General features: G+C 32.8%; 1 protein-coding gene across 1 annotated transcript; it reads right to left on the minus strand.

Moving 5' to 3' along the window:
• Window positions 1-12,312: 12,312 nt before the first annotated feature.
• LOC143042205 (uncharacterized) lies at window positions 12,313-18,885 on the minus strand. The gene is made up of 4 exons (XM_076214471.1): window positions 18,803-18,885; window positions 16,652-17,366; window positions 15,560-15,666; window positions 12,313-13,477 (listed from the first exon to the last, which is right to left on the minus strand). The coding sequence occupies exons 1-4, from the start codon at window positions 18,860-18,862 to the stop codon at window positions 13,091-13,093; spliced, it is 1,269 nt and encodes a 422-aa protein (XP_076070586.1). The 5' UTR covers window positions 18,863-18,885; the 3' UTR covers window positions 12,313-13,090.
• Between the last annotated feature and the right edge of the window lie 4,400 nt (window positions 18,886-23,285).

Here is a 23,285-nt window from a genome sequence, read left to right on the forward strand (position 1 = left end):
TATTAGGCAATCAAAATATGGCATTTTAACATGATGTATAATAATACTTTAATATTACACTTTTTATATCAGTTTTCAATATTCATGGCCTAAATTCATTGTTCATGTCAGTGTTTCCGTATATATTATGTTTCATTGCTCATGTGTTGTTTCCGTATATTTTAGCCACTCGTCTTGAGCCTACCCATTTTATCCGATAACACCCCATACAGCAATAAAATTATACTTTTATTGCCATTCGTAACTCTTAACAGACCAATTAACAGACCGGGTTTTATACATCCGACCCATTAACAGACCAGGTTTTAAATAAAGATTGATTTATGTCACCAAAATACAGATTTTTGTGTAGATTTTTCACACAATGATATTAATTTGGTTGACAAACATAATGCCTGTCTTTGTTCGATGTTCAAAATATCGCATGCAAGTAAATTCAACCAACGTGTCTTTTTGTGTACATTTTGTGTGTGTAAAATGTGTATAAATTTATTGATGAGTAACACGCCTTTTCATTTTATAGATCGTACATCGAAGCTAGAAAAATAATAATTACACCACTGGATTCGGTACATTGAATTGTTTTGTTAGACATGAATAATTTATATGATAAACATATATTTAAAAAGTTATACAATGAAACATGCAGAATTTCCAATGATTTCCTCGATAACACCTGATTAACAGACTTTAGCCAACCCGATTAACAGACCCACCGCCGATATAGCCACATACTCAATATAGATTAACCGACCAATCTCTCGGTTAGCCGAGTGTCGGCCGTGTAACTAAGAGATTCTATACGCGGGGTATTATATCAGAGGATGAGGTAGGCATTACCTCTAACATAGCCATAACACGTATGTCCCAGACCCGTGTAAGTTAATCAGCAAAGGGTAAGGGGGGTACCTAAGTATATCACAAAGTCGAAATAAACTATTGCTGGCTGGCTAAACGAAGAGATTCTCCACATGGGCCATGATACCAGAGGTAGAAGTGGCCATAGCCTCAAAAATGGCCACTTATGCCGTAGACCCGTACCAGTGCTTCAGCAAAGTGTTAAAAGGGGGAGGTGGTATCTATGTTTACAACGAAGTCGAAATGAATTATTGCCGGCTGGCCAAACAAAGAAATTCTCAACATAGGCCATTATAACAAAGGTAGTGGTGGACATTGCATCTAAAATGGCCCATACTTCTTATTCCATTGATCTGTACGAGTTTGTCAGCAAAGGGTAAGGAGGGTACCCTGGTATATAACAAAGTAGAAATAAACTATTGCCGGATGGCCAAAAATAAAAGATGATCCACGTTTATCATGATACCAGAGGTAGAGGTGGGCCTTGCCTTTAAAATGGTTTATAGCACTTATGCCAGCAAACGGAAAGGAGGGTATTCTAGTATATCGCAAAGTCGTTATGAAATATTGCCGGCTGTTCAAACTACGAGATTCACCACATGGGCCATGCTACCAGAGGTATAGGTGGTCATTGCCTTTAAAAAAGCCTATAGCACTTATATGGCATATACCCGTACGAGTTTGTCAGTAAAGAGCTAAAATGAGGAGGTGGTACCTCTGTTCACATTAAAGTCAAAATAACTGTAGCCGGTAGGCCAAACTCCGGGATTCTCTACGTGGATCATTATACCAGAGGTAGAGGTTTATTTCGACTTCGTTGTAAACAAAGGTAACACCTTTTATTTTTAACCCCTTGCAGGCAAAATCGTACAGGTCTTTGGAATTAGTGTTATATGCCATTTTAAAGGCAACTACCATATCTATCTCTGGTAAAATGGCCTACGTGGAGAACCTCTTAGTTTGGCCAGCCGGCAATACTTTATTTCGACTTTGTTGTAAACAGAGGTACCATCTTCCCCTTTTGATTCATTATTGTCAAACTCGTACGGGTCTAGGGCATAAGTGCTATAAGAAATTTGTATGGCAATGCCCTCCTCTATCTCTGGTAAAATGGCCTACGTGGAGAATCTTTTAGTTTGGCAATTATTAAAGTGTATTTCGACTTCGTTGCAAACAGAGGTACCACCTTACCCTTTTAATTCATTGTTGTCAAACTCGTACGGGTCTTGGGCCTAAGTGATCTGTGCCTTTTTTTAAGGCAATGCCTACTTCTACCTCTGGCATCATACCCCACGTGGAGAATCTCTTGGCCAGCCGGCAATTGTTTATTTCGACTTTTTTATATACCAAGGTACTTCCCTAACCCTTTGCTGACTTACTCGCTGGCTTATCCCTTATTGTAAGTAAGTAAGTTCAATAAATATAAGACTATATACCAGGTCTTTCTGACAACCAATTACAAACAAATTGGGGTTTATCTAATGAGGCTTTTCCCAGGATGCAATTGCTCGTAGACTGTATACAGTTGATCAAATAATCCACAAATTCCGCAAAAGGATCTTTTAATTATAGGCCATGTCCATTTAGACATTAAGCAACAAAAGCCCAGCATGACCGATGCATTTGTCTTTAACATCTCCGATATTGATTCCGCGTGGCCTTCCAATTGACATGAGTGTCCATTGGTGTTCATTGTTAAACCTTTGGAGCTATATCAGTTTGTGTGGAAATTAAGAGCACGATGACCTTCCCTTGGTGATAACAACATGACCAACAACCATATCGTGTGTTACCAAAAGCCGTCAGCGATAGTCACACCGACAATTTGCTACCTTCGTGGACAAAAGCCTGGCTTTTCGCTGGATCCTAATTAACATCTAGTGTTGTCACTACCATTTGCTGTAGAGATTTAGTTGCACAACATAACAGAAACATTCTTTGTAAATACTCTATGTTGATATTTTGACATTTGGATGGTTCATATACCAATTGTAGCCGAAAAATGATAATGAAACATTTCTGTTTAATATCGATCTATTGTTGGAATTGTAAATTTTCATATTCAATTTTTGTTTGTTTAAAGATGACCATTTTAAATAAAGATTTTAATTTTTTAAAAAGCAAGTGTTAGACTTGTGCTTTTATTGCCACTCAGTTCATATAACCTGTCATTTTAGTCGAGCCTGTAACTTTTGTTGCAGAAAGCTCGACATATGAATAGTGATCCGGCGGCGGCGGCGGCGGCGGCGTAAGTTAACTTCTGAAAAGCTTAATATTTTAGAAGGTGGAAGAATTGGATGCTTCATACTCTGTATATAGATGCCTCATGTTACGAAGTTTCTGTCAGTCACATGTCCAATGTCCTTGACCTCATTTTCATGGTTCAGTGATCACTTGAAAAAAAAGTTCAGAATTTTTGTAATGTTGAATTCTCTCTTATTATAAGTAATAGGATAACTATATTTGGTATGTGCGTACCTTGCAAGGTACTCATGCCCGTCAGACAGTTTTCACTTGACCTCGACTTCATTTCGTGGATCAGTGAACAAAGGTTAGAATAAGTTTTGGTGGTCAAGTCCACATCTCAGATACTATAAGCAACAGGGCTAGTATATTCGGTGTATGGAAGGACTGTAAGGTGTACATTTCCAACTGGCAGGTGTCATCTGACCTTGACCTCATTTTCACGGTTCAGTGGTTATAGTTAAATTTTTCTGTCTTGGTCTGTTTTTCTCATACTTTATGCAATGAGTCTACAATATTTGTTGTATGGAATGATTGTAAGGTGTACATGTCTAGCGGGAAGATATCATCTGACCTTGACCTCATTTTCATGGTTCAGTGGTCAAAGTTCAGTTTTTGAGTTTTGGTCTTTTTATCTAATATTATATGCCAAAGGTCACTATATTTGGTGCATGAAAATATCTTATGATCTATATATAAGTCTCCCAGGTTTTATTTGACCATGACCTCAATTTCACGGTTCATTGCACAGTGTTAAGTTTTTGTGTTTTGGTCTGTTTTTCTTAAACTATAAGTAATAGGTCAAGTATATTTGTTGTATCGAAGAATTGTTAGCTGTTCATGTCTGCCTGGTATGGTTCGTCTGACCTTTACCTCATTTTCATAATTCATTTGGTCTTTGTTTAGCTATCTTGGTTAATGTTAAGTTTATGTGGCAGTTGTAATAAATCTTTATACTTAGGGCTATCAACATAATATTAATGATGAGTAAAGTAGGCGAGACATTTCAGTGTGTGCACTCTTGTTTAAATGTGCTTATTTATCCGAGTCCTGGACTGCATTCCAGTGGCTTTCATTCGTTTACTTTTGTGTAAATTTTATACAGATCAGTATTTTTTCAAATGTTTTACCAACATTTTAGCTGCATGTAACATCTTGAACACTCAGAACAGCAAAACAAAATTTAGATTTCAGAAATAAATAGCCTTTAGTCATCGACGAATAGCCGATGATTTCAAGAGTTGTTTCCGTTAAAGGATGATTCCTTTTTTTTTGTGCAATACTTGCTCTTTCGGAGGCTCGAGGGTAATTTCAGCAAAAATTTTATCATTTTTGTTTTCATTACAAATTTTATTTATTACACTATTAGTTATAACTTTATGAATTGGCTCAAAATCAACCCAAAAAATCGAATGATTTTGGCCTCAGATTTATTTTTCAAATATTTATATCACTGTAAAAGCTCCAAATTGTCTCCCTTTAGTGCAATAATGACATTTTGTTTTGGCATTAGAATTAAAATGTCTTTTTCAACTCATCGGTGACCTATAGATATTTTTCAAATATGCTTTACGTAAACTAAACAGTTGTAAAATTAAATCGATTTCTGTAATTTAGTTCTTTTTTTATTTCGATATATATATCTCTCTATTTCTCCTATTAGTTCAACTTAAAAAAAAGTACCTTAACAAAAATGGTTGCTTCTTTCGAGGGCAGATTGTGAGCTTAAGTGAACTATAACCCCATGTTTTTATTTGATTTTTCTATTTAGTATATGATAAAAGTTCATCTATAGAAAAACAAGCAAAATCCTACATGTATATTTAAAAAATAATGGATTAATACCCTCCAGTCCCCTTAACGACAAAAAAAATAAATAGAACATTACGTTTAAGTATCACCTACAGTATTTTACAACCTCCATTGGTGATACATTATATGTATTTCTGCTGTTGTTTTATATAAGTTATTGTCCTGAATAAACATCTTTATGCGTTTTTGCGTTTTTGCGTTTCAGTTTTTATTGTGAAATTTCTTCAATCAGCCAAGACAAACTTTAAATTTCGCCTTAACGATGTTTTCGCGAGAAAATCCATGTATTATTATCGAATTACTACATTTAATCATTGTCTAGTGCCCTAAAATGAGATTTTCCGAGACGCTGGGTTTGAAATGGGATACCCTATTTAATTAAAACAATATTTGCAATCTTTTCAAAAAGATGCAGATGGGAATTTTCGTTCCTTATGAAAGTGTTCGCAAGGAGTTAAATTATAAACTCCTTATAGGATTATCAAAAAGCAACTATTAAGGACCCCCTTGGAATAAAGATCTTCCAAGACAACGTGTTCGAGAGTTTGAGTTTAATACATGACTTTTTAAAACTTAATGGACGGAGCAGGATTATCTTATTCTTCCAGTTAACCATACATCATCACAGTTGCATTGGTTCTTGTTGCTCAGATTTTAAATTTCAATGATTTCGTCTGAGACCACAATTGTCGTCCCTTGATTTTCGTTATTAGTCCCTAGTGATAACAGTGGGTTACTTGCCAATAATTTTTATACCCCTTCCAAATTTATTTCTCCTTGTTTAATGCCTCACATTGTAAGTAGGGGGGGGGGGGGGTGAAATTACACTGTAAAAAAATTTGGGTCCAGAATTTTACAGGAAAGTAGTGATTTGGTCCAGCTGAAAAAGGTTAAAAATTAGCACTTCGGAAGCTGTCAAAAGATTTCAAGACACCCTAAACACAAAATTGTCCATATTTTGAGTTAGACGCGATGAAGTTTTCTATAATTTTGATATAATTTGTCCCAAAATTAGTACAACACACTGTAAAAGTTTCATTGAGAAAGCGCAGGTGGGATTTTTTAAATTTTCATTTATGTTCTAAAAGAAATGCACTACGAATTAATTGTGTTCTCGGACCATTTGTTTTGTGGACTGTTGTGTATCTTGTTGTTTTTCATTCAGCTGCGGCTTTGTTGGTTTGTTTCAACCCTTTTTAGTGTGATTATCCTTTGGTACACTTTGCCTCTCTCTTATATATGATATCGCAATAATTATATATATGTAAGCGTTCATATACATTTATATGGATACAATATTGAATTAAAATAGATATAATAATTAGATGAGTGAAAAAAAGAAAATGAAGTAATAATTGTACGTGTGAGGAGTTGGCATTCTTATAAAAAAAGAAGATGTGGTATTATTGCAAATGAGACAACTATCCACAAAAGACCAAAATGACACAGACATTAACAGCATTAGGTCACCGTACGGCCTTCAACAATGAGGAAAGCCCATACAGCATAGTCAGCTATAAAAGGCCCCGATAAGACAATGTAAAACAATTCAAACGAGAAAACTAACGGCCTTATTTATGTCAAAAAAATAAATGAAAAAACAAATATGTAACACATAAACAAACGACAACCACTGAATATACAGGCTCCTGACTTGGTACAGGCACATACATAAATAATGTGGCGAGGTTAAAGTCTTTTACACTAGAAATATTTTAGATCTTGTTATATAGACTAATTCTTATTCATTCTGGTCGTAAGTTAGTCTGTCATTCTCAAACGTGTGAGCAATGGTGTACGTACACCAATTTGTAGAATACATGGGATATTCAAAGACTTAAACGAACGTTAAGTCTCAGAGGCATGACTTTTTATTAGTTGTTAGTGGCTTTGAAATAGCTGTCAGATAACTGCGAGTACTCTCAGATCTGTTCATTGTGACTTTTTGTGTCGGGATGTATAAGTACCCGGCCACGTCCACTTGTATTTGTGTCTATCTGATGAGTTAAGCCTTTTTCAACTGATTTTTATAGTTCGTTCTTATATTGTACTGTTATACCACTGTCCCAGGTTAGGGGGAGGGTTATATCCCGCTAATATGTTTAACTCCGGCACATTATTTAAATCTGTGCCTGTCCCAAGTCAGGAGCCTGTAATTCAGTGGTTGTCGCTTGTTTATGTGTTACATATTTGTTTTTCGTTCATTTTTTTACTTAAATAAGGCCGTTTGTTTTCTCGTTTGAATTGTTTTACATTGTCTTATCGGGGCCTTTATAGCTGACTATGCGGTATGGGCTTTGCTCATTGTTGAAGGTCGTACGGTGACCTATAGTTGTTAATGTTTGTGTCATTTTGGTCTTTTGTGGATAGTTGTCTCATTGGCAATCATACCACATCTTCTTTTTTATATGCTCGAACCTTTAGAATAGTTTAGAAATTTATCAAATCAAATAATCCTTGAGTGATGGTTTCGTTATTGAAATTCTAAATTGATGTTTAACCGCGCTAAATATTATATATGATAATCATACGAATAAGTCAGGAACGGAGTTTCAATCTGTAATTCAATAGTTGTTGTTTGTTTCTGTATTTGTTTGTCGTATAGTGTTTTGTAAATCAATGGTTTTCTCGTTTGAATAGTTTTATCATTATGTTAAATGGTGTCGGCGTTTGCTACATGTGGAAGTGCACACATTTACGACACGTTATTGCTTAAACGCACAGTTTCTTCTTCCCGCTAATAATATATAGTCACCATTTGCACTTATATGCGAATGGCCGATTGACAGTCGCTCCAAAATATTTTGCAACATTTCAGTTAAAAAAAAACTTTTTTAAGTCTGGTAATATTTTCGTCATATTTCCAACAACTTTATTTTTCTTAAACATTACAAATATTACAAATATAACAAACAAACAAACTTCATTTTTTGGAACACTATCACAAAGTTTACATAATACATGTGTAGCTATTTATTTAGATAAACTGTATTAATCCATACATTTCGGAATTATTTAGCAACTATATCCAAATGACGAGGAAGTTCGAGGTTATTCAAGTAATAAGATTAAGGAAACTTTGGTTAACACAACAGCATTTTCAACAAAGTAGTTTATTTTTGTTTGACAAACTAGAAAAGAGGGGGAAAAGTAATAAAATGGTTACTTAAGCATTTACTTAATTTCTATCACGAAATAAATGCGTTTAATATTTTAGATACAGATACAATATAGTGCATTCGTAAATGTAAAACACTTTTTAATAGAAAATTTAAAAGAGATACATCAACAGTGTTTATTTTAGAATTGCTCAAGTCTGTAGGGCTTATTCCAGATTGTCCCACTTTTTTTAAAATTAAGAGCTCATATTGTCCCACATGAAAAGTTCTGACTGGTCCACATTATTTTATGAGGCGAAATGTTCTTATCCCTTGTTAGATTGTCTCTATGGTTTTGTTTCAGATATATAAGCCAAAATCTACATTTTATGCGATGCTCTTCTTTTAGACATTGCGGCCATCTTAATTATTGGGCGGGGTCATCGGATACTTTTTTGAAACTAAATACCCTAAGGATGATTTTGGCCATGTTTGCTTTAATTTTGCCAGTAGTTTCAGAAGAGAAGATTTTTGTAAAAATTAATGACGACGACAAATAATGAGAAAATGAGAAAAGCTCACTTAGTCCTATGGTCCAGGTGAGCTAAAAAGCAAAACGGACAAAAAGCAACGGACAAAAAGCAAAAGTGTCGGACAAAAAGCAAAATTATCGGACAAAAAGCAAAACGGACAAAAAGCAACGGACAAAAAGCAAAAGTATCGGACAAAAAGCAAAATTATCGGACAAAAAGCAAAACGGACAAAAAGCAACGGACAAAAAGCAAAAGTATCGGACAAAAAGCAAAATAATCGGACAAAAAGCAAAAGCGGACAAAAAGCAAATCGCGGACAAAAAGCACCGTATCAATCGTTGTTTAACCAACAGAATCTTCAAAACTATTTGTTACCGATATATCACCACATACACGGTGTTTTTTCTTCCTCATTAAATAAAAAACAAGAAAGGATTGATATAAATATTGTTATTTTTTTGTGGACAGAAGTTGTACTCGTTTGTTGACATATTTTCGTCCTACGTTTACATGTACTTTTATTTCATCTATTTTTATCGCACATCTGGTTTCAATTTTAACACATATTAGTATACCAGTATTCTCATTTTCCTTAACAATTAGATATAAGATATTTGATTTATATATTTTTTTATTTTAATTTATCATAATAAGAATTATTATTATTATTAATAATGCAACTTTAATACTTTTTGAGGATTGCCATTTTACCCATCAGCAGTTTACAATTTATAGATGCTGGATCATCACCTTACCCGGCCCAGCCTTGTGACGATTGATGCTGGAACATCTTAATAAAAATACGAAAATTATTCTCAAAATGGTTTTTGTTTGTCAAACTTTTGCCAATATTGCTGGTTAATATTGACATTAAATATGAGTTTGCAATCAAAGATCACTTTGGATAATTTGAAAGACAACTTCATGCAGCTGGACTGTTTGATGTGGAAATTGATCAAGCCTGTACTGTAGGTCCAGTCAACAATATCTCATGCATAAAATAGTAATGTATATATATGTATGCAGTCATATTGCTTTTAAAACATTTTTATTTTATTTATATGTATTGCATTTTATAACTAATTATTTACATTGAATGGATTTTATGAAGATTAATTTGAATTAATTATTATTTTTGTATAGACGATGCAGAGTTTCCCCAACTGATTTATTTATTCAATTATCTTTTTTTGTTGAATTATATTTTCATCGCAATCAAACGATGACAGCACATAATTCAGAATTATATGTCTCAATGCTCAATATTTATTTTGTGATAATCAGCATCCTTGTTTTTTTTCTGTGGTTTGTCACACTCATCGATATGGTGCTCCTTATTTAATTACCCAAATTTGAGTACCGACTTTATTAAATGTGGATCATCATATTTTTTTTTAAACATGAAAACAATCTTTCACATACATCTGCATGTATGTAATATAAATGAAATTGGATGTGGGAAGGTGATAACAACCAGTCATTTGTCCCTAAACAAATACATGTTTATTTTATATACTAAAAGCAACTGTTCATTTTTAGATCAATGCATCCACATTTGTGTGTTCCTTGCACTTTACAAAAGAGGACTTCAAGTGGACACCAGTTAGGAAAACTCTGACAGCAGATGCTGTACCAACAGTGTTTAGTTGGACAAGAGATTTCACCCCAAGAAGAGCTCTTTTTAAACACATCACACCAAACAAGAAGACTAAGCTGCAGTCAGAGCATGAGATGATGGATAGTATTGTAAGTGAACTTGTTATACATTTTATACAATGTATAAGTTATAATTTGTAAAGACATAAAATAAAAAGTACATGAAATGAGCAACAGAAATTTTTATATTGTCACACATACATGTACCGGTACATGTATTTCAGTTGCTTTTACTTAAACATGTTTTAAACTTTACATGCTCCAGGATACACTATTAGTGTATCTTGGATTGCGAGTTGTCTCATTGACACTCATATCATATCTTTTTACTTGTATATAAATGTATATCATTATGTACTAAAACATAGCATTGACTAAATATATATAGGAAGCATGAACATGTACATGTACTTCATAGTCAAATGTAAATCAGTACTTAAATCTTGAATTTATAAATTTTATTTCAGCAAATATGTATAATATGTATTCCATTGTTAATAAAGTCATTTTACAAATCATACAATATTTTGAATTTCTCATCTGGATGAATGTCATTGCCAGGCTTTAAGTACAATGTATAACTGATGTTTGTACTGTTTACTAATTATAAGACCAGACAGCCAGTTACATGTAGATTGTTAATTTCAGTCATTAATTCTTATTTCAGTCAGAGGAGGTTAACCAGGAAGAAGATATTGAAGAATCTGAAGAACATTTGGGGGATACTAGGTATGATTAATCAATTAATTAGAGCCCTACCATCAATAGTAGTGCCTAGAGCAATATAAATGTATCTGACATTTCAGTTACATAATTTCTAATATTGACATTAGGACTATTTGTATAATTTTAAAATTGCAAAGGAACTTGAATGTTTTTAACCAAATTTAAGAATCGGTGCAAATTTTTTTTTGTAGTATTTTGTTTTAATACACAATTGTAAATATCAGCTCTGGGTTTTCTCATATTTTGCTGTTGCATTGATTAAATAATTTGAATAATGTAAATTTCAGTGGTGTGGTAGCTGAAAACATAGAGAAAGAACTAGAGAGAAAGTTGAAAGAGAGAGATGAAGAGATTAAACAGTTAAAGGAGAAGTTAAGAATAGAACGTTTTGGGGTGTGCAGATTTTCTAATGATAATTCAATGATTATGTTTTTTACTGGTTTTTCCACTTATACTTTGTTCTTGGCTTTCTTTAATTACATTCAACCAGCTGCTAATTCTATGACCAGCTATTATTATAAAGCCACTGACACTGTTAATTTGTCTGTTTCCAGACAAAGGACTATGGTTTTAATAGACGAGTTGTTTATGTTTCTGTGCAGACTAAAGTGTGGTTTATTTGAGCAAGATTTAGCTTGTAGATTTAATGTTCATGTTTCAACTGTTAGTAGAAAATTAATAACCTGGTCAAATTTTTTGTACTTTGTACTGGGTAGTATAAATATATGGCCAACAAGGAATCAGATTCAGAACAAAATGCCTCAGGTTTTTAAAACTTTGTATCCTACTACTAGAGTAATTATTGACTGTACTGAGATACCAACTGAGAGACCATCATCTTTGGCTCTCAATTCTAAGTTTTATTCTACTTATAAGAGTACCCATACTTTTAAAAGTCTTGTTGGTATTGCACCACACGGTGCCCTTATTTTTATTTCTTCATTGTATACTGGTAGTATGTCTGATGTTGAGATAACAAAGCTTTGTGGTTTAGTTGAACTTTTAGAGGAAGGTGATTCCATTATGGCTGATAAAGGTTTTGTATTAAATAATGTTTTATCTGGAACTGGCATAACTGTCAATACACCCCCATTCCTTATGAATAAGGGTCAGTTCACTAAGCAGGAGGTAGAGGAAACTCAAACTATTGCTCGCCTTAGGATACATGTTGAAAGGCACATTAGAAGAGTAAAAGAATTTCACCTTTTTGACAGACCTATACCTCTGAGTATGATTGGTTCAATCAATCAAATTTGGACTGTTGCTAATATTCTGACACTTTTCAGAGGTCCACTTGTAAAGCAGTGGCAGTGAATATTAGATTTGTCAATAGATAAAGTGATTGAACAGAAACATCATAGATACTTATACATGTATCACAAGTGTTAGGTCTTTATTTTTTAATGCCAAGATAATCACATTGTATTTTTAGGGAAATAGAAAGCTTCTCAATGATCAAAATTAATGTTTGTCAAACTACATTGTAATGTTTTATTCAAGGTAAACTTGTAAAGAAAGTGTTTGGTTACAGCTAATTTCCTAATGCTTGTAGAGTAAAACTTTGGAAGGCTTGCTTGCTCTGTTTGTATAAACATTAATTCACGCTTTGTAATTAACATTGACTTCTTCAAACAATATATATAGGCATAGTTAAACCTGTATATATATATTATACCTAAATTTGATTGAATGTTATCCCAATTACAATTGTACAATATACATCTACAAACAAAGCAAGCAAGCTAACCCAAGTCTTGCTCTACATGCAGTAGGAAATTAGCTGTAAATTTTTTATTAATGTTTATAATTTTGTCAAAGTTAAGGGTCAAAGTAAATATTTTGTCAAATTTAATAAAAATTAAAGGAGCAGGAATTTATTTTAGTCTAGGTACCACAGAAAGGCCAAATAAAACAATAGGTGTGTTTCATATTTCCCAACCTACCTGAAATTTTAAGCTAAATAATCATGATACTAGTGTATCTTAAAAGTTTTTTTTCACATTTTTTATAAGCACTGATAAAGTCGCAATCTCTCTCGGACTAAATGTAGAAATTAAGTGTAAAATAAAAATAATTCCCTAGCTTCCTACCCAATTTTTTCAAATATGTAAAAGGAAACACACATATTATTTTATTTGGCCTAATGAATATTTATAATACTGATTAATCCAAAAAATAATTAAAATAAAATAAGTCAAGTTTTGTCTTCATTCTTCCCCACTCTTCATCATCAAATTCTATGGTCTCCAGATGTTGCTCATCAGCCCTCCAAACATAAAAATGGCACCACTTAAGACCAGTGACAGCAAGTTGCATAATCACTTGTTGATAATAATTATGATTTTTCTTTAATGTCAGGTTACCATCATCATCCTTTCTTAAGTACAAACAATCAACCAGCGGCTTCACTGGACATTTGATCTCAAGCAGTCCGTATGGTGGCAACATGGCTGGATTGTACAATTTTCTGTCCGGACTTGCTGCCAACCAAGGTGAGAATGGGCTGACAATTATTCCGCTGGGGAAAATGTTCACATTTTCATTCTGTAACTAGATAAGTTAATTGAATTAACTATGACAATTTCTGATTGATGAAGGGTTTTAGTAAATTTTTAATAAATAGAAATTGGTCTTTGACTATGAAATGCTTATTTATTAAAAGCATTAGACAAAAACTATATTGTTTTTTTAGTAAAAGGAAATAAACGAATCTCATATTATTTTCTCATTGAGAAGACACATTCTAAACAATTTTTTTTATATAAAAAAACATGATTTGAACTGGCTAAAAATCAAATAATGTGATGTAATAATAGTTGGAAAAATCATTTTTGTTGAGCCTGCGACTTTTGTTACAGAAAGCACGACATATTGATAGTGATTCAGCAGCGATAGGTAGCAATACACAGTAAGGAAAAAAACTTAAAATTGACACTCATAATTTTTAAACACCCTCTTTCCCCTTCTGTTTTACAAATAATGCTTAATATTTGTGTTATGGATGCATATATTTATAGAAAGAGAATCTTCCATGTGAACATGTCACAAAAGTCTCCAAAATTTGGTCCACAGGAAAATTTTCAATCAATTACAGTGATACCTTTCCGGGAACCATAGGTTTTTATCTATCAAGTGGTTCAAAAAAAATCATGCATTTTCTGTTCGTTTTTCCATAAAATTGAATTGAAAAGATCCAGCGTAAAATCCAGTAATAAACACTACAATAATTTAGGGACCTATGGGCGGTATGGAAAGGAAAATACGGACTACCAAACAGATAAATGGCCTTTAAAACATGCTAAAAAACTATATAAATGTTCATACAAACCCACTAAGAAGGATATATTATTCTTCAATCATCTAAAAACCTATTTTATTACACAAAAACTTTCACATTTAAAAAATTCACCATGGCCATAATGCGAAACTTAAACTTCTAACTGTGTATTGCTACCTTAACTAACATGCCCATTGTCCTTTACCTAATTTTCAAGGTTCAGTGACTACTTGAAAATCAAGTTGAGATTTTGTGTATAAATGTTAATTTCTCTCTTATTATGAGTAATAGGATAACTATATTTGGTATGTTCGTAGCTTGCGATGTCCTCATGCTGGTCAGACAGTTTTCACTTGACTTTAACCTCAATCTATGGATCAGTGAACAAGGTTAAGTTAAGGTGGTCAAGTCCATACATTAGATACTATAAGCAATAGGTCTAGTATATTTGGTGTATGGAAGGACTGTAAGCCTTAAGGTGTACATGTCCAACTGGCAAGTGTCATCTGACCTTCACCTCATTTTCATGGTTCAGTGGTCATAAATTAGTTTTTGAGTTTTGGTCTTTTTTTTGGGCACTACATGCAAAAATTGGAATAGGTAAACTATACTTGGTGTAAAGAAATATTTTATGATGTGCGTGTTAGTCTCACAGGTTTTATTATACGACCGCAAAAATTGAAAATTTTTTAGTCGTATATTGGTATAACGTTGGAGTCGTCGTCATCCGAATACTTTTAGTTTTCGCACTCTAACTTAAGTAAATATGAATAGATTCTTAATTTTTGGTCTCGTTTTTAAATTGGTCTACATTAAGGTCCAAAGGGTCCAAAATTAAACTTAGTTTGATTTTAACAAAAATTGAATCCTTGGGGTTCTTTGATATGCGGAATATAAAAATGTACTTATATTTTTGATTTTTGGCCCAGTTTTCAAGTTGGTCCAAATCAGGGTCCAAAATTAAACTTTGTTTGATTTCCTCAAAAATTGAATAATTGGGGTTCTTTGATATGCCAAATTTAACTGTGTATGTAGATTCTTAATTTTTGGTCCCGTTTTGTAATTGGTCTACATTAAACTCCAAAGGGTCCAAAATTAAACTAAGTTTGATTTTAACAAAAATTGAATTCTTGGGCTCCTTTGATATGCCGAATCTAAACATGTACTTAGATTGGTTCATTGGTCAGCGTTTAGTTTTCATGGTTAAATCTGTTTCTTAGAAACTATAAGAAATATAGGTAAACTGTATATAGTGTATTAAATGATTGTAAGGTATTTTAGGATAATCAACATAATATAAATGGTAAATAAAGAAGGTGAGACATTTCAGTGTGTGCACTCTTGTATACCCTTACTTTGGCATAAGAATCTGCAGCCACTGCCTCAAACGTCAACCCATGACGCATACTCTCTGTCACCACTTTTCTTGTTGTTTTTAGTCTTGCTACTAACGGTTCATTATCTGGAGAGAAAAAATGATAATAAAATATGGATATATCTTAAATGGACTGACTAAAAGGGTAATTAATTTTTACATGAAATAATATTACTAGTACACAAATACATGCATACTGTAGTTTGGTAATTTTCAAGATGCTAAATCAAATGGTTTCAATCTACCTTAAGGTGGTACCTAACACTACAGGGAGATAACTCTGTAAAATCAGCTAAACGTTTTAATTACGGTGTGTTGTTAAGGGGATATTAAACTTCTCAATGATCAAAATAAGTGATTATCAAACTTCTATATAACCAGTGTAATTTTTCTGATAATTTTGTTGGTTCAAATATTTTGAAATTTTGGTCAAAGGGTCAGAGTAAATACTTTGTTAAAATTTTATGAAAATTAAACGAGCCAAATAAATTTTTTGTGAAGGTGTTGGGTACCACCTTCATGACCTTAAATATTGTATGTTTTTATTTATAATGCATTAATAATTTGGTCATTTGAAGTTATATTATTGTTTGTTAATTTTTAGTAGATAACAACCATTCATGTACATTTATCTTAGTTTAACTATTGTTCTAGTTAATAAAATTATCTTATATTTTTCAATTGTCTGTCTTTTATAGGATATAAATGGATATGGAGTTGATGTACATCATAATGTCACAAAATGCAATGAAAAAAACTGAAATGATCAATGACAACGGTTTATATTTCTGTTGAGTTCTTTATTTTAACAGTTGATGTAGAGTCTTCAACAATGAACTTATTTGTTAATGAGCTCCTTTAAATAGGTCAAAAGCAATGAAATTATGTGCAGTCTTTAAATATTTTTTTATGTATAGCTATACAATTATGTCAAATAAGACTAGTATTCTTATTTCACCTCATTGTTAAATTAAATCTATTTTCACAGACAGATGGAGACTATTTATGAAAGGATTATCACAAGTAAGATGCAAAGAATTGAATAACACATATAATTTGGAAGAAAACAAACCAGCTCTCCTCTTGACTATGTCACCAGCAACTGATGCTGTCAACCTGTCTCTACGAACAGCATGCCACCTAGGGTCATTACTCTGGAGTCTTGTCATCACTTCTATGGTCCTTGTCTCATCCATACTGACTTGAATTGCATTGAAGCTAGTAGTTTTATTCCTGTCTAAGGCAACTTGTAGAGTGTTTAGCATGACATTATCTACTGGCAGTATTGGGAAGTCCTCATCTAGGATATTTAATATATAATGGGATGACAGCTTTTGTTGGTAACTTATTGCAGACCCTGTAGGAAATTTACCAAATTTTGTGTCTGTGGTTTGTTGGCTAGTACTGTTGCAGACCGAAAGCATTAAGATACTGCTATCAACTTTGGCAACTGCTTCACATAATTCTGTTACAGGTGAAAAATCTATTTTTGACGGATTGTATAGAGTTGATCGGAGACCACGGGGTTGCCTATACGGAGATTTGGAATTGTATCCACAAACAACAACATCGTCAACTGGGCTGCCTTTCAGTTTCTCACCTCTTGGTATATGCCATGTCTGAGGCAAAGAAGTCTTCAAGATGTCAGATGGAATTGATTTCAGATTAGAAACTTTCATATGTGCCAATGTGTAAAGAAGACCAGTAACATGGCCACATGTACCTGATTTTCCTATTGCACAGGAACAATTGCTGGACTCTAAAGCAGGTCCTTCCACTAAGGATATCTACAAAATGAGAATAAGACACAAATCGTCAATGATAAATGTTCATTTTTTTCTTAAAATAAAAAAGAAGATGAGGTATGATTGCCAATTAGACAACTGTCCACAAAAAACCCAAATGACACAGACATTAACAACTATAGGCACTGTACGGCCTTCAACAATGAGCAAAGCCCATACCGCATATTGAGCTATAAAAGACCACGATATGACAATGTAAAACAATTCAAACAAGAAAACAGTTTTCTTTGTTCATCCATTATATGCATAAAATACCAAAAATGTGTATGTAATATTAAAGATACAACATGAACATGTATACCGATACACAAAGACTTCATCACCATTTATTTATTGATAATGTCAAATGATAAGTACAATGTATAAGTAAATCTAAATTCTATATCTTGTGCTTATATGCCTTCTGTCATTTGGGCTTGTTAGAATAACAAATCAAAATCAGGTAAAAAATATAAGGGATATATGGAGTAATGGCTGTTTTAATAAACTTTATGTGGGATGATACAAATTGTACATAGAAAAATGACAATTACACAATGAGAAGCAGGGGCGGATGCCGGAATTTTCGAAAGGGGGGGTGCTAACCCATGCTAACCCAGGGCAAAGGGGGGGGGGGGGGGGTGCAAAACATATGTCCCGATACAAATGCATTGATCGGCAAAAATAAAGGGGGGGTGCGCACCCCCGGAACACCCCCCCCCCCCCCTGGATCCGCCACTGAGAAGGGCTTTAAATTCTGTTCATCATCTTATCTGATTTGAACTCGTTTGCTTTAGAACTAGAAGGGTGATATTTTCAACAAATTAAAAACCTAAAGGTCACTCATTGATAAATGAACAAAAGTGATGACAAGCAGAAGTCTGATATTCAGTTAACGTATATAACTAACAAGTAGATGATTATATATTTTTTTTTGGACCAATAATTAAAACAAAAAAAATCAAACTGTCAACACAATAAATGCACATCTATATACTCCCCGTTGAGGACTTGAACCTCAATCTCTTACCAGTGGTAAGTGTAATACATTATACTAACAAGGTTTGTAAATATAGATTATGCAGCATTGAACAGTTTAAGAGATGTGATCGCCTTCCTTCAAAGTATCAGTACACATAATGAACCTAACACAAAACATAACAATAGGACCTTATATATCATGTATACAGCAGTAAATAGCTTGCTCTTTTGGAAGAGTTAAGTTCTACATTGAGACTATACACTGCAGCTTATTGTTATTAAACTACATTGTCTTTGATAGAGAATTTTCTCATTGGTGCTCATGCCACTTCTTTATAAAGAATATTGTGGTAGCCTACATGAAAAAAATACACCTTTCAAATGATTCTGTTTTTAAACCTATTTTTGTTTTATTTTAAGACACATTATATATGGTAACAGGGATTCTAATTGTTTACCTCTACTTCATGTGGACTTTCATTCTTTTTTTGGGATCTGTGACATCTTGCTGTTACCATACAACCATTATCCAATTTATGAACTGTAAACAAATTTAAACAGTTTATGAAAGCATGCAAATACAAATGTAACTGAAACTGATGCCACAGTGACCCTCAAGAGTAAACAAATAGTGCTTTAAGATTAACACATAATTGATTGATGTCTGCATTATGTCAAATTGCATAGTTAAATTGAAGATTAAACAACACTATATCAAAAATGGAATTTAATAAATCAGTTTTAATGCACTGAATATTTTTCATAGAAAGGAGTGACTGAAAAATGAAACACAAAGTATGGATGGTACATTGTATCTTATGCCAGACCCTTAGGCCACAAAGGAAATTGATTTTTTAATCAATTCACAATATTTACGGACACATGTGCTTCATGCTTATAAAGGGTTAAAAAAAAGAAGAGACAAATAATTATATACTGTACATGTACATCTGCATAAAAAATGGTGGTTGATTCCTGATCTAATGTCATATCAAGACTGCACTCTGTCTCAAGGATTAACATGATTTGCTCATTGTTGAAGGCCTTACAGTGACCTATAGTTATGAAATTCTGTGTCATTTTGATCTCTTATGGAGAGTTGACTTATTGGCAATCGTACGGTCACTATTTGAGGGATGATTTCCCCAATGGATGCTCCAAAAGTCAAATTCTGAATGAGCAGTTTTAAACAAAACAATTAATTTTACAATGACATGAGGCTTATAAAATAATGAAGAAGCCAAAACCAACATTAACATGTATTTAAAGGCCCCTTGATGGGTTTTTAGGACTATAATGACGGCCATATTGCACGCAAAACCCCCATTGGCATTTTGAAAAATTTGCAGGTACATGTATGATTACATCTGCTTTTTTTAATATGTAGGTGATTTCAAGAAGCTGATGCATATACATGTATATATTTGGAGACAATAATATATGAAAAGAATATTCATCATTCTAGTGAAATTTGAGTTAACATATTGATAATTCATGCTAAAACGTGAAGTAAATTGTCGTATTGCCCCTACTTTGCTCTGGTACGTACTAAGTGTCGCATTTGATAACATCACAGTGGATTTTGACAAGGACATTTAAATAGTTAGTTTACTAAAAAAAAATACAGGGACCCAACGTGCCTACGTAGACAAACAGATCGTTCATTATTTTAAAATTTAGTGTATACTATATTGAAACAACATGAAATTAAGAAGGGTTAAAAATGAGGAATCGGCGCCAAAAGTGTAGAACAAATACCTGAAATATTAAATATGTATTTCTCGCTGAAATACTTATATCCCTTTGATAATTCTTTGTCCCCCTGACTCCTACTTCCCGATTTTACGATAGACTCAACAAAGCCAAAATTGATGGCCGGTAAACAAGTCAAATCCTTCGTAGAAGTATGGTCCGTTAGTTTTTCGCTATCATTTGCCGCCATATTGTTTACTTTAGTGACCGAATATAGCCTCGTTCTGAACATGTTATGAATATTTATGAGCATCTCATTAAGAACGGAGTATAATGACTTCTTTCTTAACGAATATTCATAAATCCCGCTAAAAAATTCAGAACGAGGCTATATTCGGTAAACATTTCAACAAGCATGGCCGCCACGAGTGACGACGAGAAAGAGTTCCTTGTAATATCTAAGATTGGCAAAGGTAGTGACCAACATTGTTGCGTCCCTAGCTGTAACAGCAATGGTCGTCGCCATCAAGTTTCATTCCACAGATTTCCTCAGGCTGGTGCAAGGAGAAACTCGTGGATTCAGGCAATCAGAAGAGACCCTGGACCACTATTCAATGTAAGTATACTTGATTGATGACAACTAGTTTATTAAATGATTAAATCATCGTTGTTTAACCAACAGAATCTTCAAAACTATTTGTTACCGATATATCACCACATACACGGTGTTTTTTCTTCCTCATTAAATAAAAAACAAGAAAGGATTGATATAAATATTGTTATTTTTTTGTGGACAGAAGTTGTACTCGTTTGTTGACATATTTTCGTCCTACGTTTACATGTACTTTTATTTCATCTATTTTTATCGCACATCTGGTTTCAATTTTAACACATATTAGTATACCAGTATTCTCATTTTCCTTAACAATTAGATATAAGATATTTGATTTATATATTTTTTTATTTTAATTTATCATAATAAGAATTATTATTATTATTAATAATGCAACTTTAATACTTTTTGAGGATTGCCATTTTACCCATCAGCAGTTTACAATTTATAGATGCTGGATCATCACCTTACCCGGCCCAGCCTTGTGACGATTGATGCTGGAACATCTTAATAAAAATACGAAAATTATTCTCAAAATGGTTTTTGTTTGTCAAACTTTTGCCAATATTGCTGGTTAATATTGACATTAAATATGAGTTTGCAATCAAAGATCACTTTGGATAATTTGAAAGACAACTTCATGCAGCTGGACTGTTTGATGTGGAAATTGATCAAGCCTGTACTGTAGGTCCAGTCAACAATATCTCATGCATAAAATAGTAATGTATATATATGTATGCAGTCATATTGCTTTTAAAACATTTTTATTTTATTTATATGTATTGCATTTTATAACTAATTATTTACATTGAATGGATTTTATGAAGATTAATTTGAATTAATTATTATTTTTGTATAGACGATGCAGAGTTTCCCCAACTGATTTATTTATTCAATTATCTTTTTTTGTTGAATTATATTTTCATCGCAATCAAACGATGACAGCACATAATTCAGAATTATATGTCTCAATGCTCAATATTTATTTTGTGATAATCAGCATCCTTGTTTTTTTTCTGTGGTTTGTCACACTCATCGATATGGTGCTCCTTATTTAATTACCCAAATTTGAGTACCGACTTTATTAAATGTGGATCATCATATTTTTTTTTAAACATGAAAACAATCTTTCACATACATCTGCATGTATGTAATATAAATGAAATTGGATGTGGGAAGGTGATAACAACCAGTCATTTGTCCCTAAACAAATACATGTTTATTTTATATACTAAAAGCAACTGTTCATTTTTAGATCAATGCATCCACATTTGTGTGTTCCTTGCACTTTACAAAAGAGGACTTCAAGTGGACACCAGTTAGGAAAACTCTGACAGCAGATGCTGTACCAACAGTGTTTAGTTGGACAAGAGATTTCACCCCAAGAAGAGCTCTTTTTAAACACATCACACCAAACAAGAAGACTAAGCTGCAGTCAGAGCATGAGATGATGGATAGTATTGTAAGTGAACTTGTTATACATTTTATACAATGTATAAGTTATAATTTGTAAAGACATAAAATAAAAAGTACATGAAATGAGCAACAGAAATTTTTATATTGTCACACATACATGTACCGGTACATGTATTTCAGTTGCTTTTACTTAAACATGTTTTAAACTTTACATGCTCCAGGATACACTATTAGTGTATCTTGGATTGCGAGTTGTCTCATTGACACTCATATCATATCTTTTTACTTGTATATAAATGTATATCATTATGTACTAAAACATAGCATTGACTAAATATATATAGGAAGCATGAACATGTACATGTACTTCATAGTCAAATGTAAATCAGTACTTAAATCTTGAATTTATAAATTTTATTTCAGCAAATATGTATAATATGTATTCCATTGTTAATAAAGTCATTTTACAAATCATACAATATTTTGAATTTCTCATCTGGATGAATGTCATTGCCAGGCTTTAAGTACAATGTATAACTGATGTTTGTACTGTTTACTAATTATAAGACCAGACAGCCAGTTACATGTAGATTGTTAATTTCAGTCATTAATTCTTATTTCAGTCAGAGGAGGTTAACCAGGAAGAAGATATTGAAGAATCTGAAGAACATTTGGGGGATACTAGGTATGATTAATCAATTAATTAGAGCCCTACCATCAATAGTAGTGCCTAGAGCAATATAAATGTATCTGACATTTCAGTTACATAATTTCTAATATTGACATTAGGACTATTTGTATAATTTTAAAATTGCAAAGGAACTTGAATGTTTTTAACCAAATTTAAGAATCGGTGCAAATTTTTTTTTGTAGTATTTTGTTTTAATACACAATTGTAAATATCAGCTCTGGGTTTTCTCATATTTTGCTGTTGCATTGATTAAATAATTTGAATAATGTAAATTTCAGTGGTGTGGTAGCTGAAAACATAGAGAAAGAACTAGAGAGAAAGTTGAAAGAGAGAGATGAAGAGATTAAACAGTTAAAGGAGAAGTTAAGAATAGAACGTTTTGGGGTGTGCAGATTTTCTAATGATAATTCAATGATTATGTTTTTTACTGGTTTTTCCACTTATACTTTGTTCTTGGCTTTCTTTAATTACATTCAACCAGCTGCTAATTCTATGACCAGCTATTATTATAAAGCCACTGACACTGTTA

Source organism: Mytilus galloprovincialis, chromosome 8 (genome assembly GCF_965363235.1).
Source record: "Mytilus galloprovincialis chromosome 8, xbMytGall1.hap1.1, whole genome shotgun sequence".
In the NCBI taxonomy this organism is placed as follows: Eukaryota; Metazoa; Mollusca; class Bivalvia; order Mytilida; family Mytilidae; genus Mytilus; species Mytilus galloprovincialis.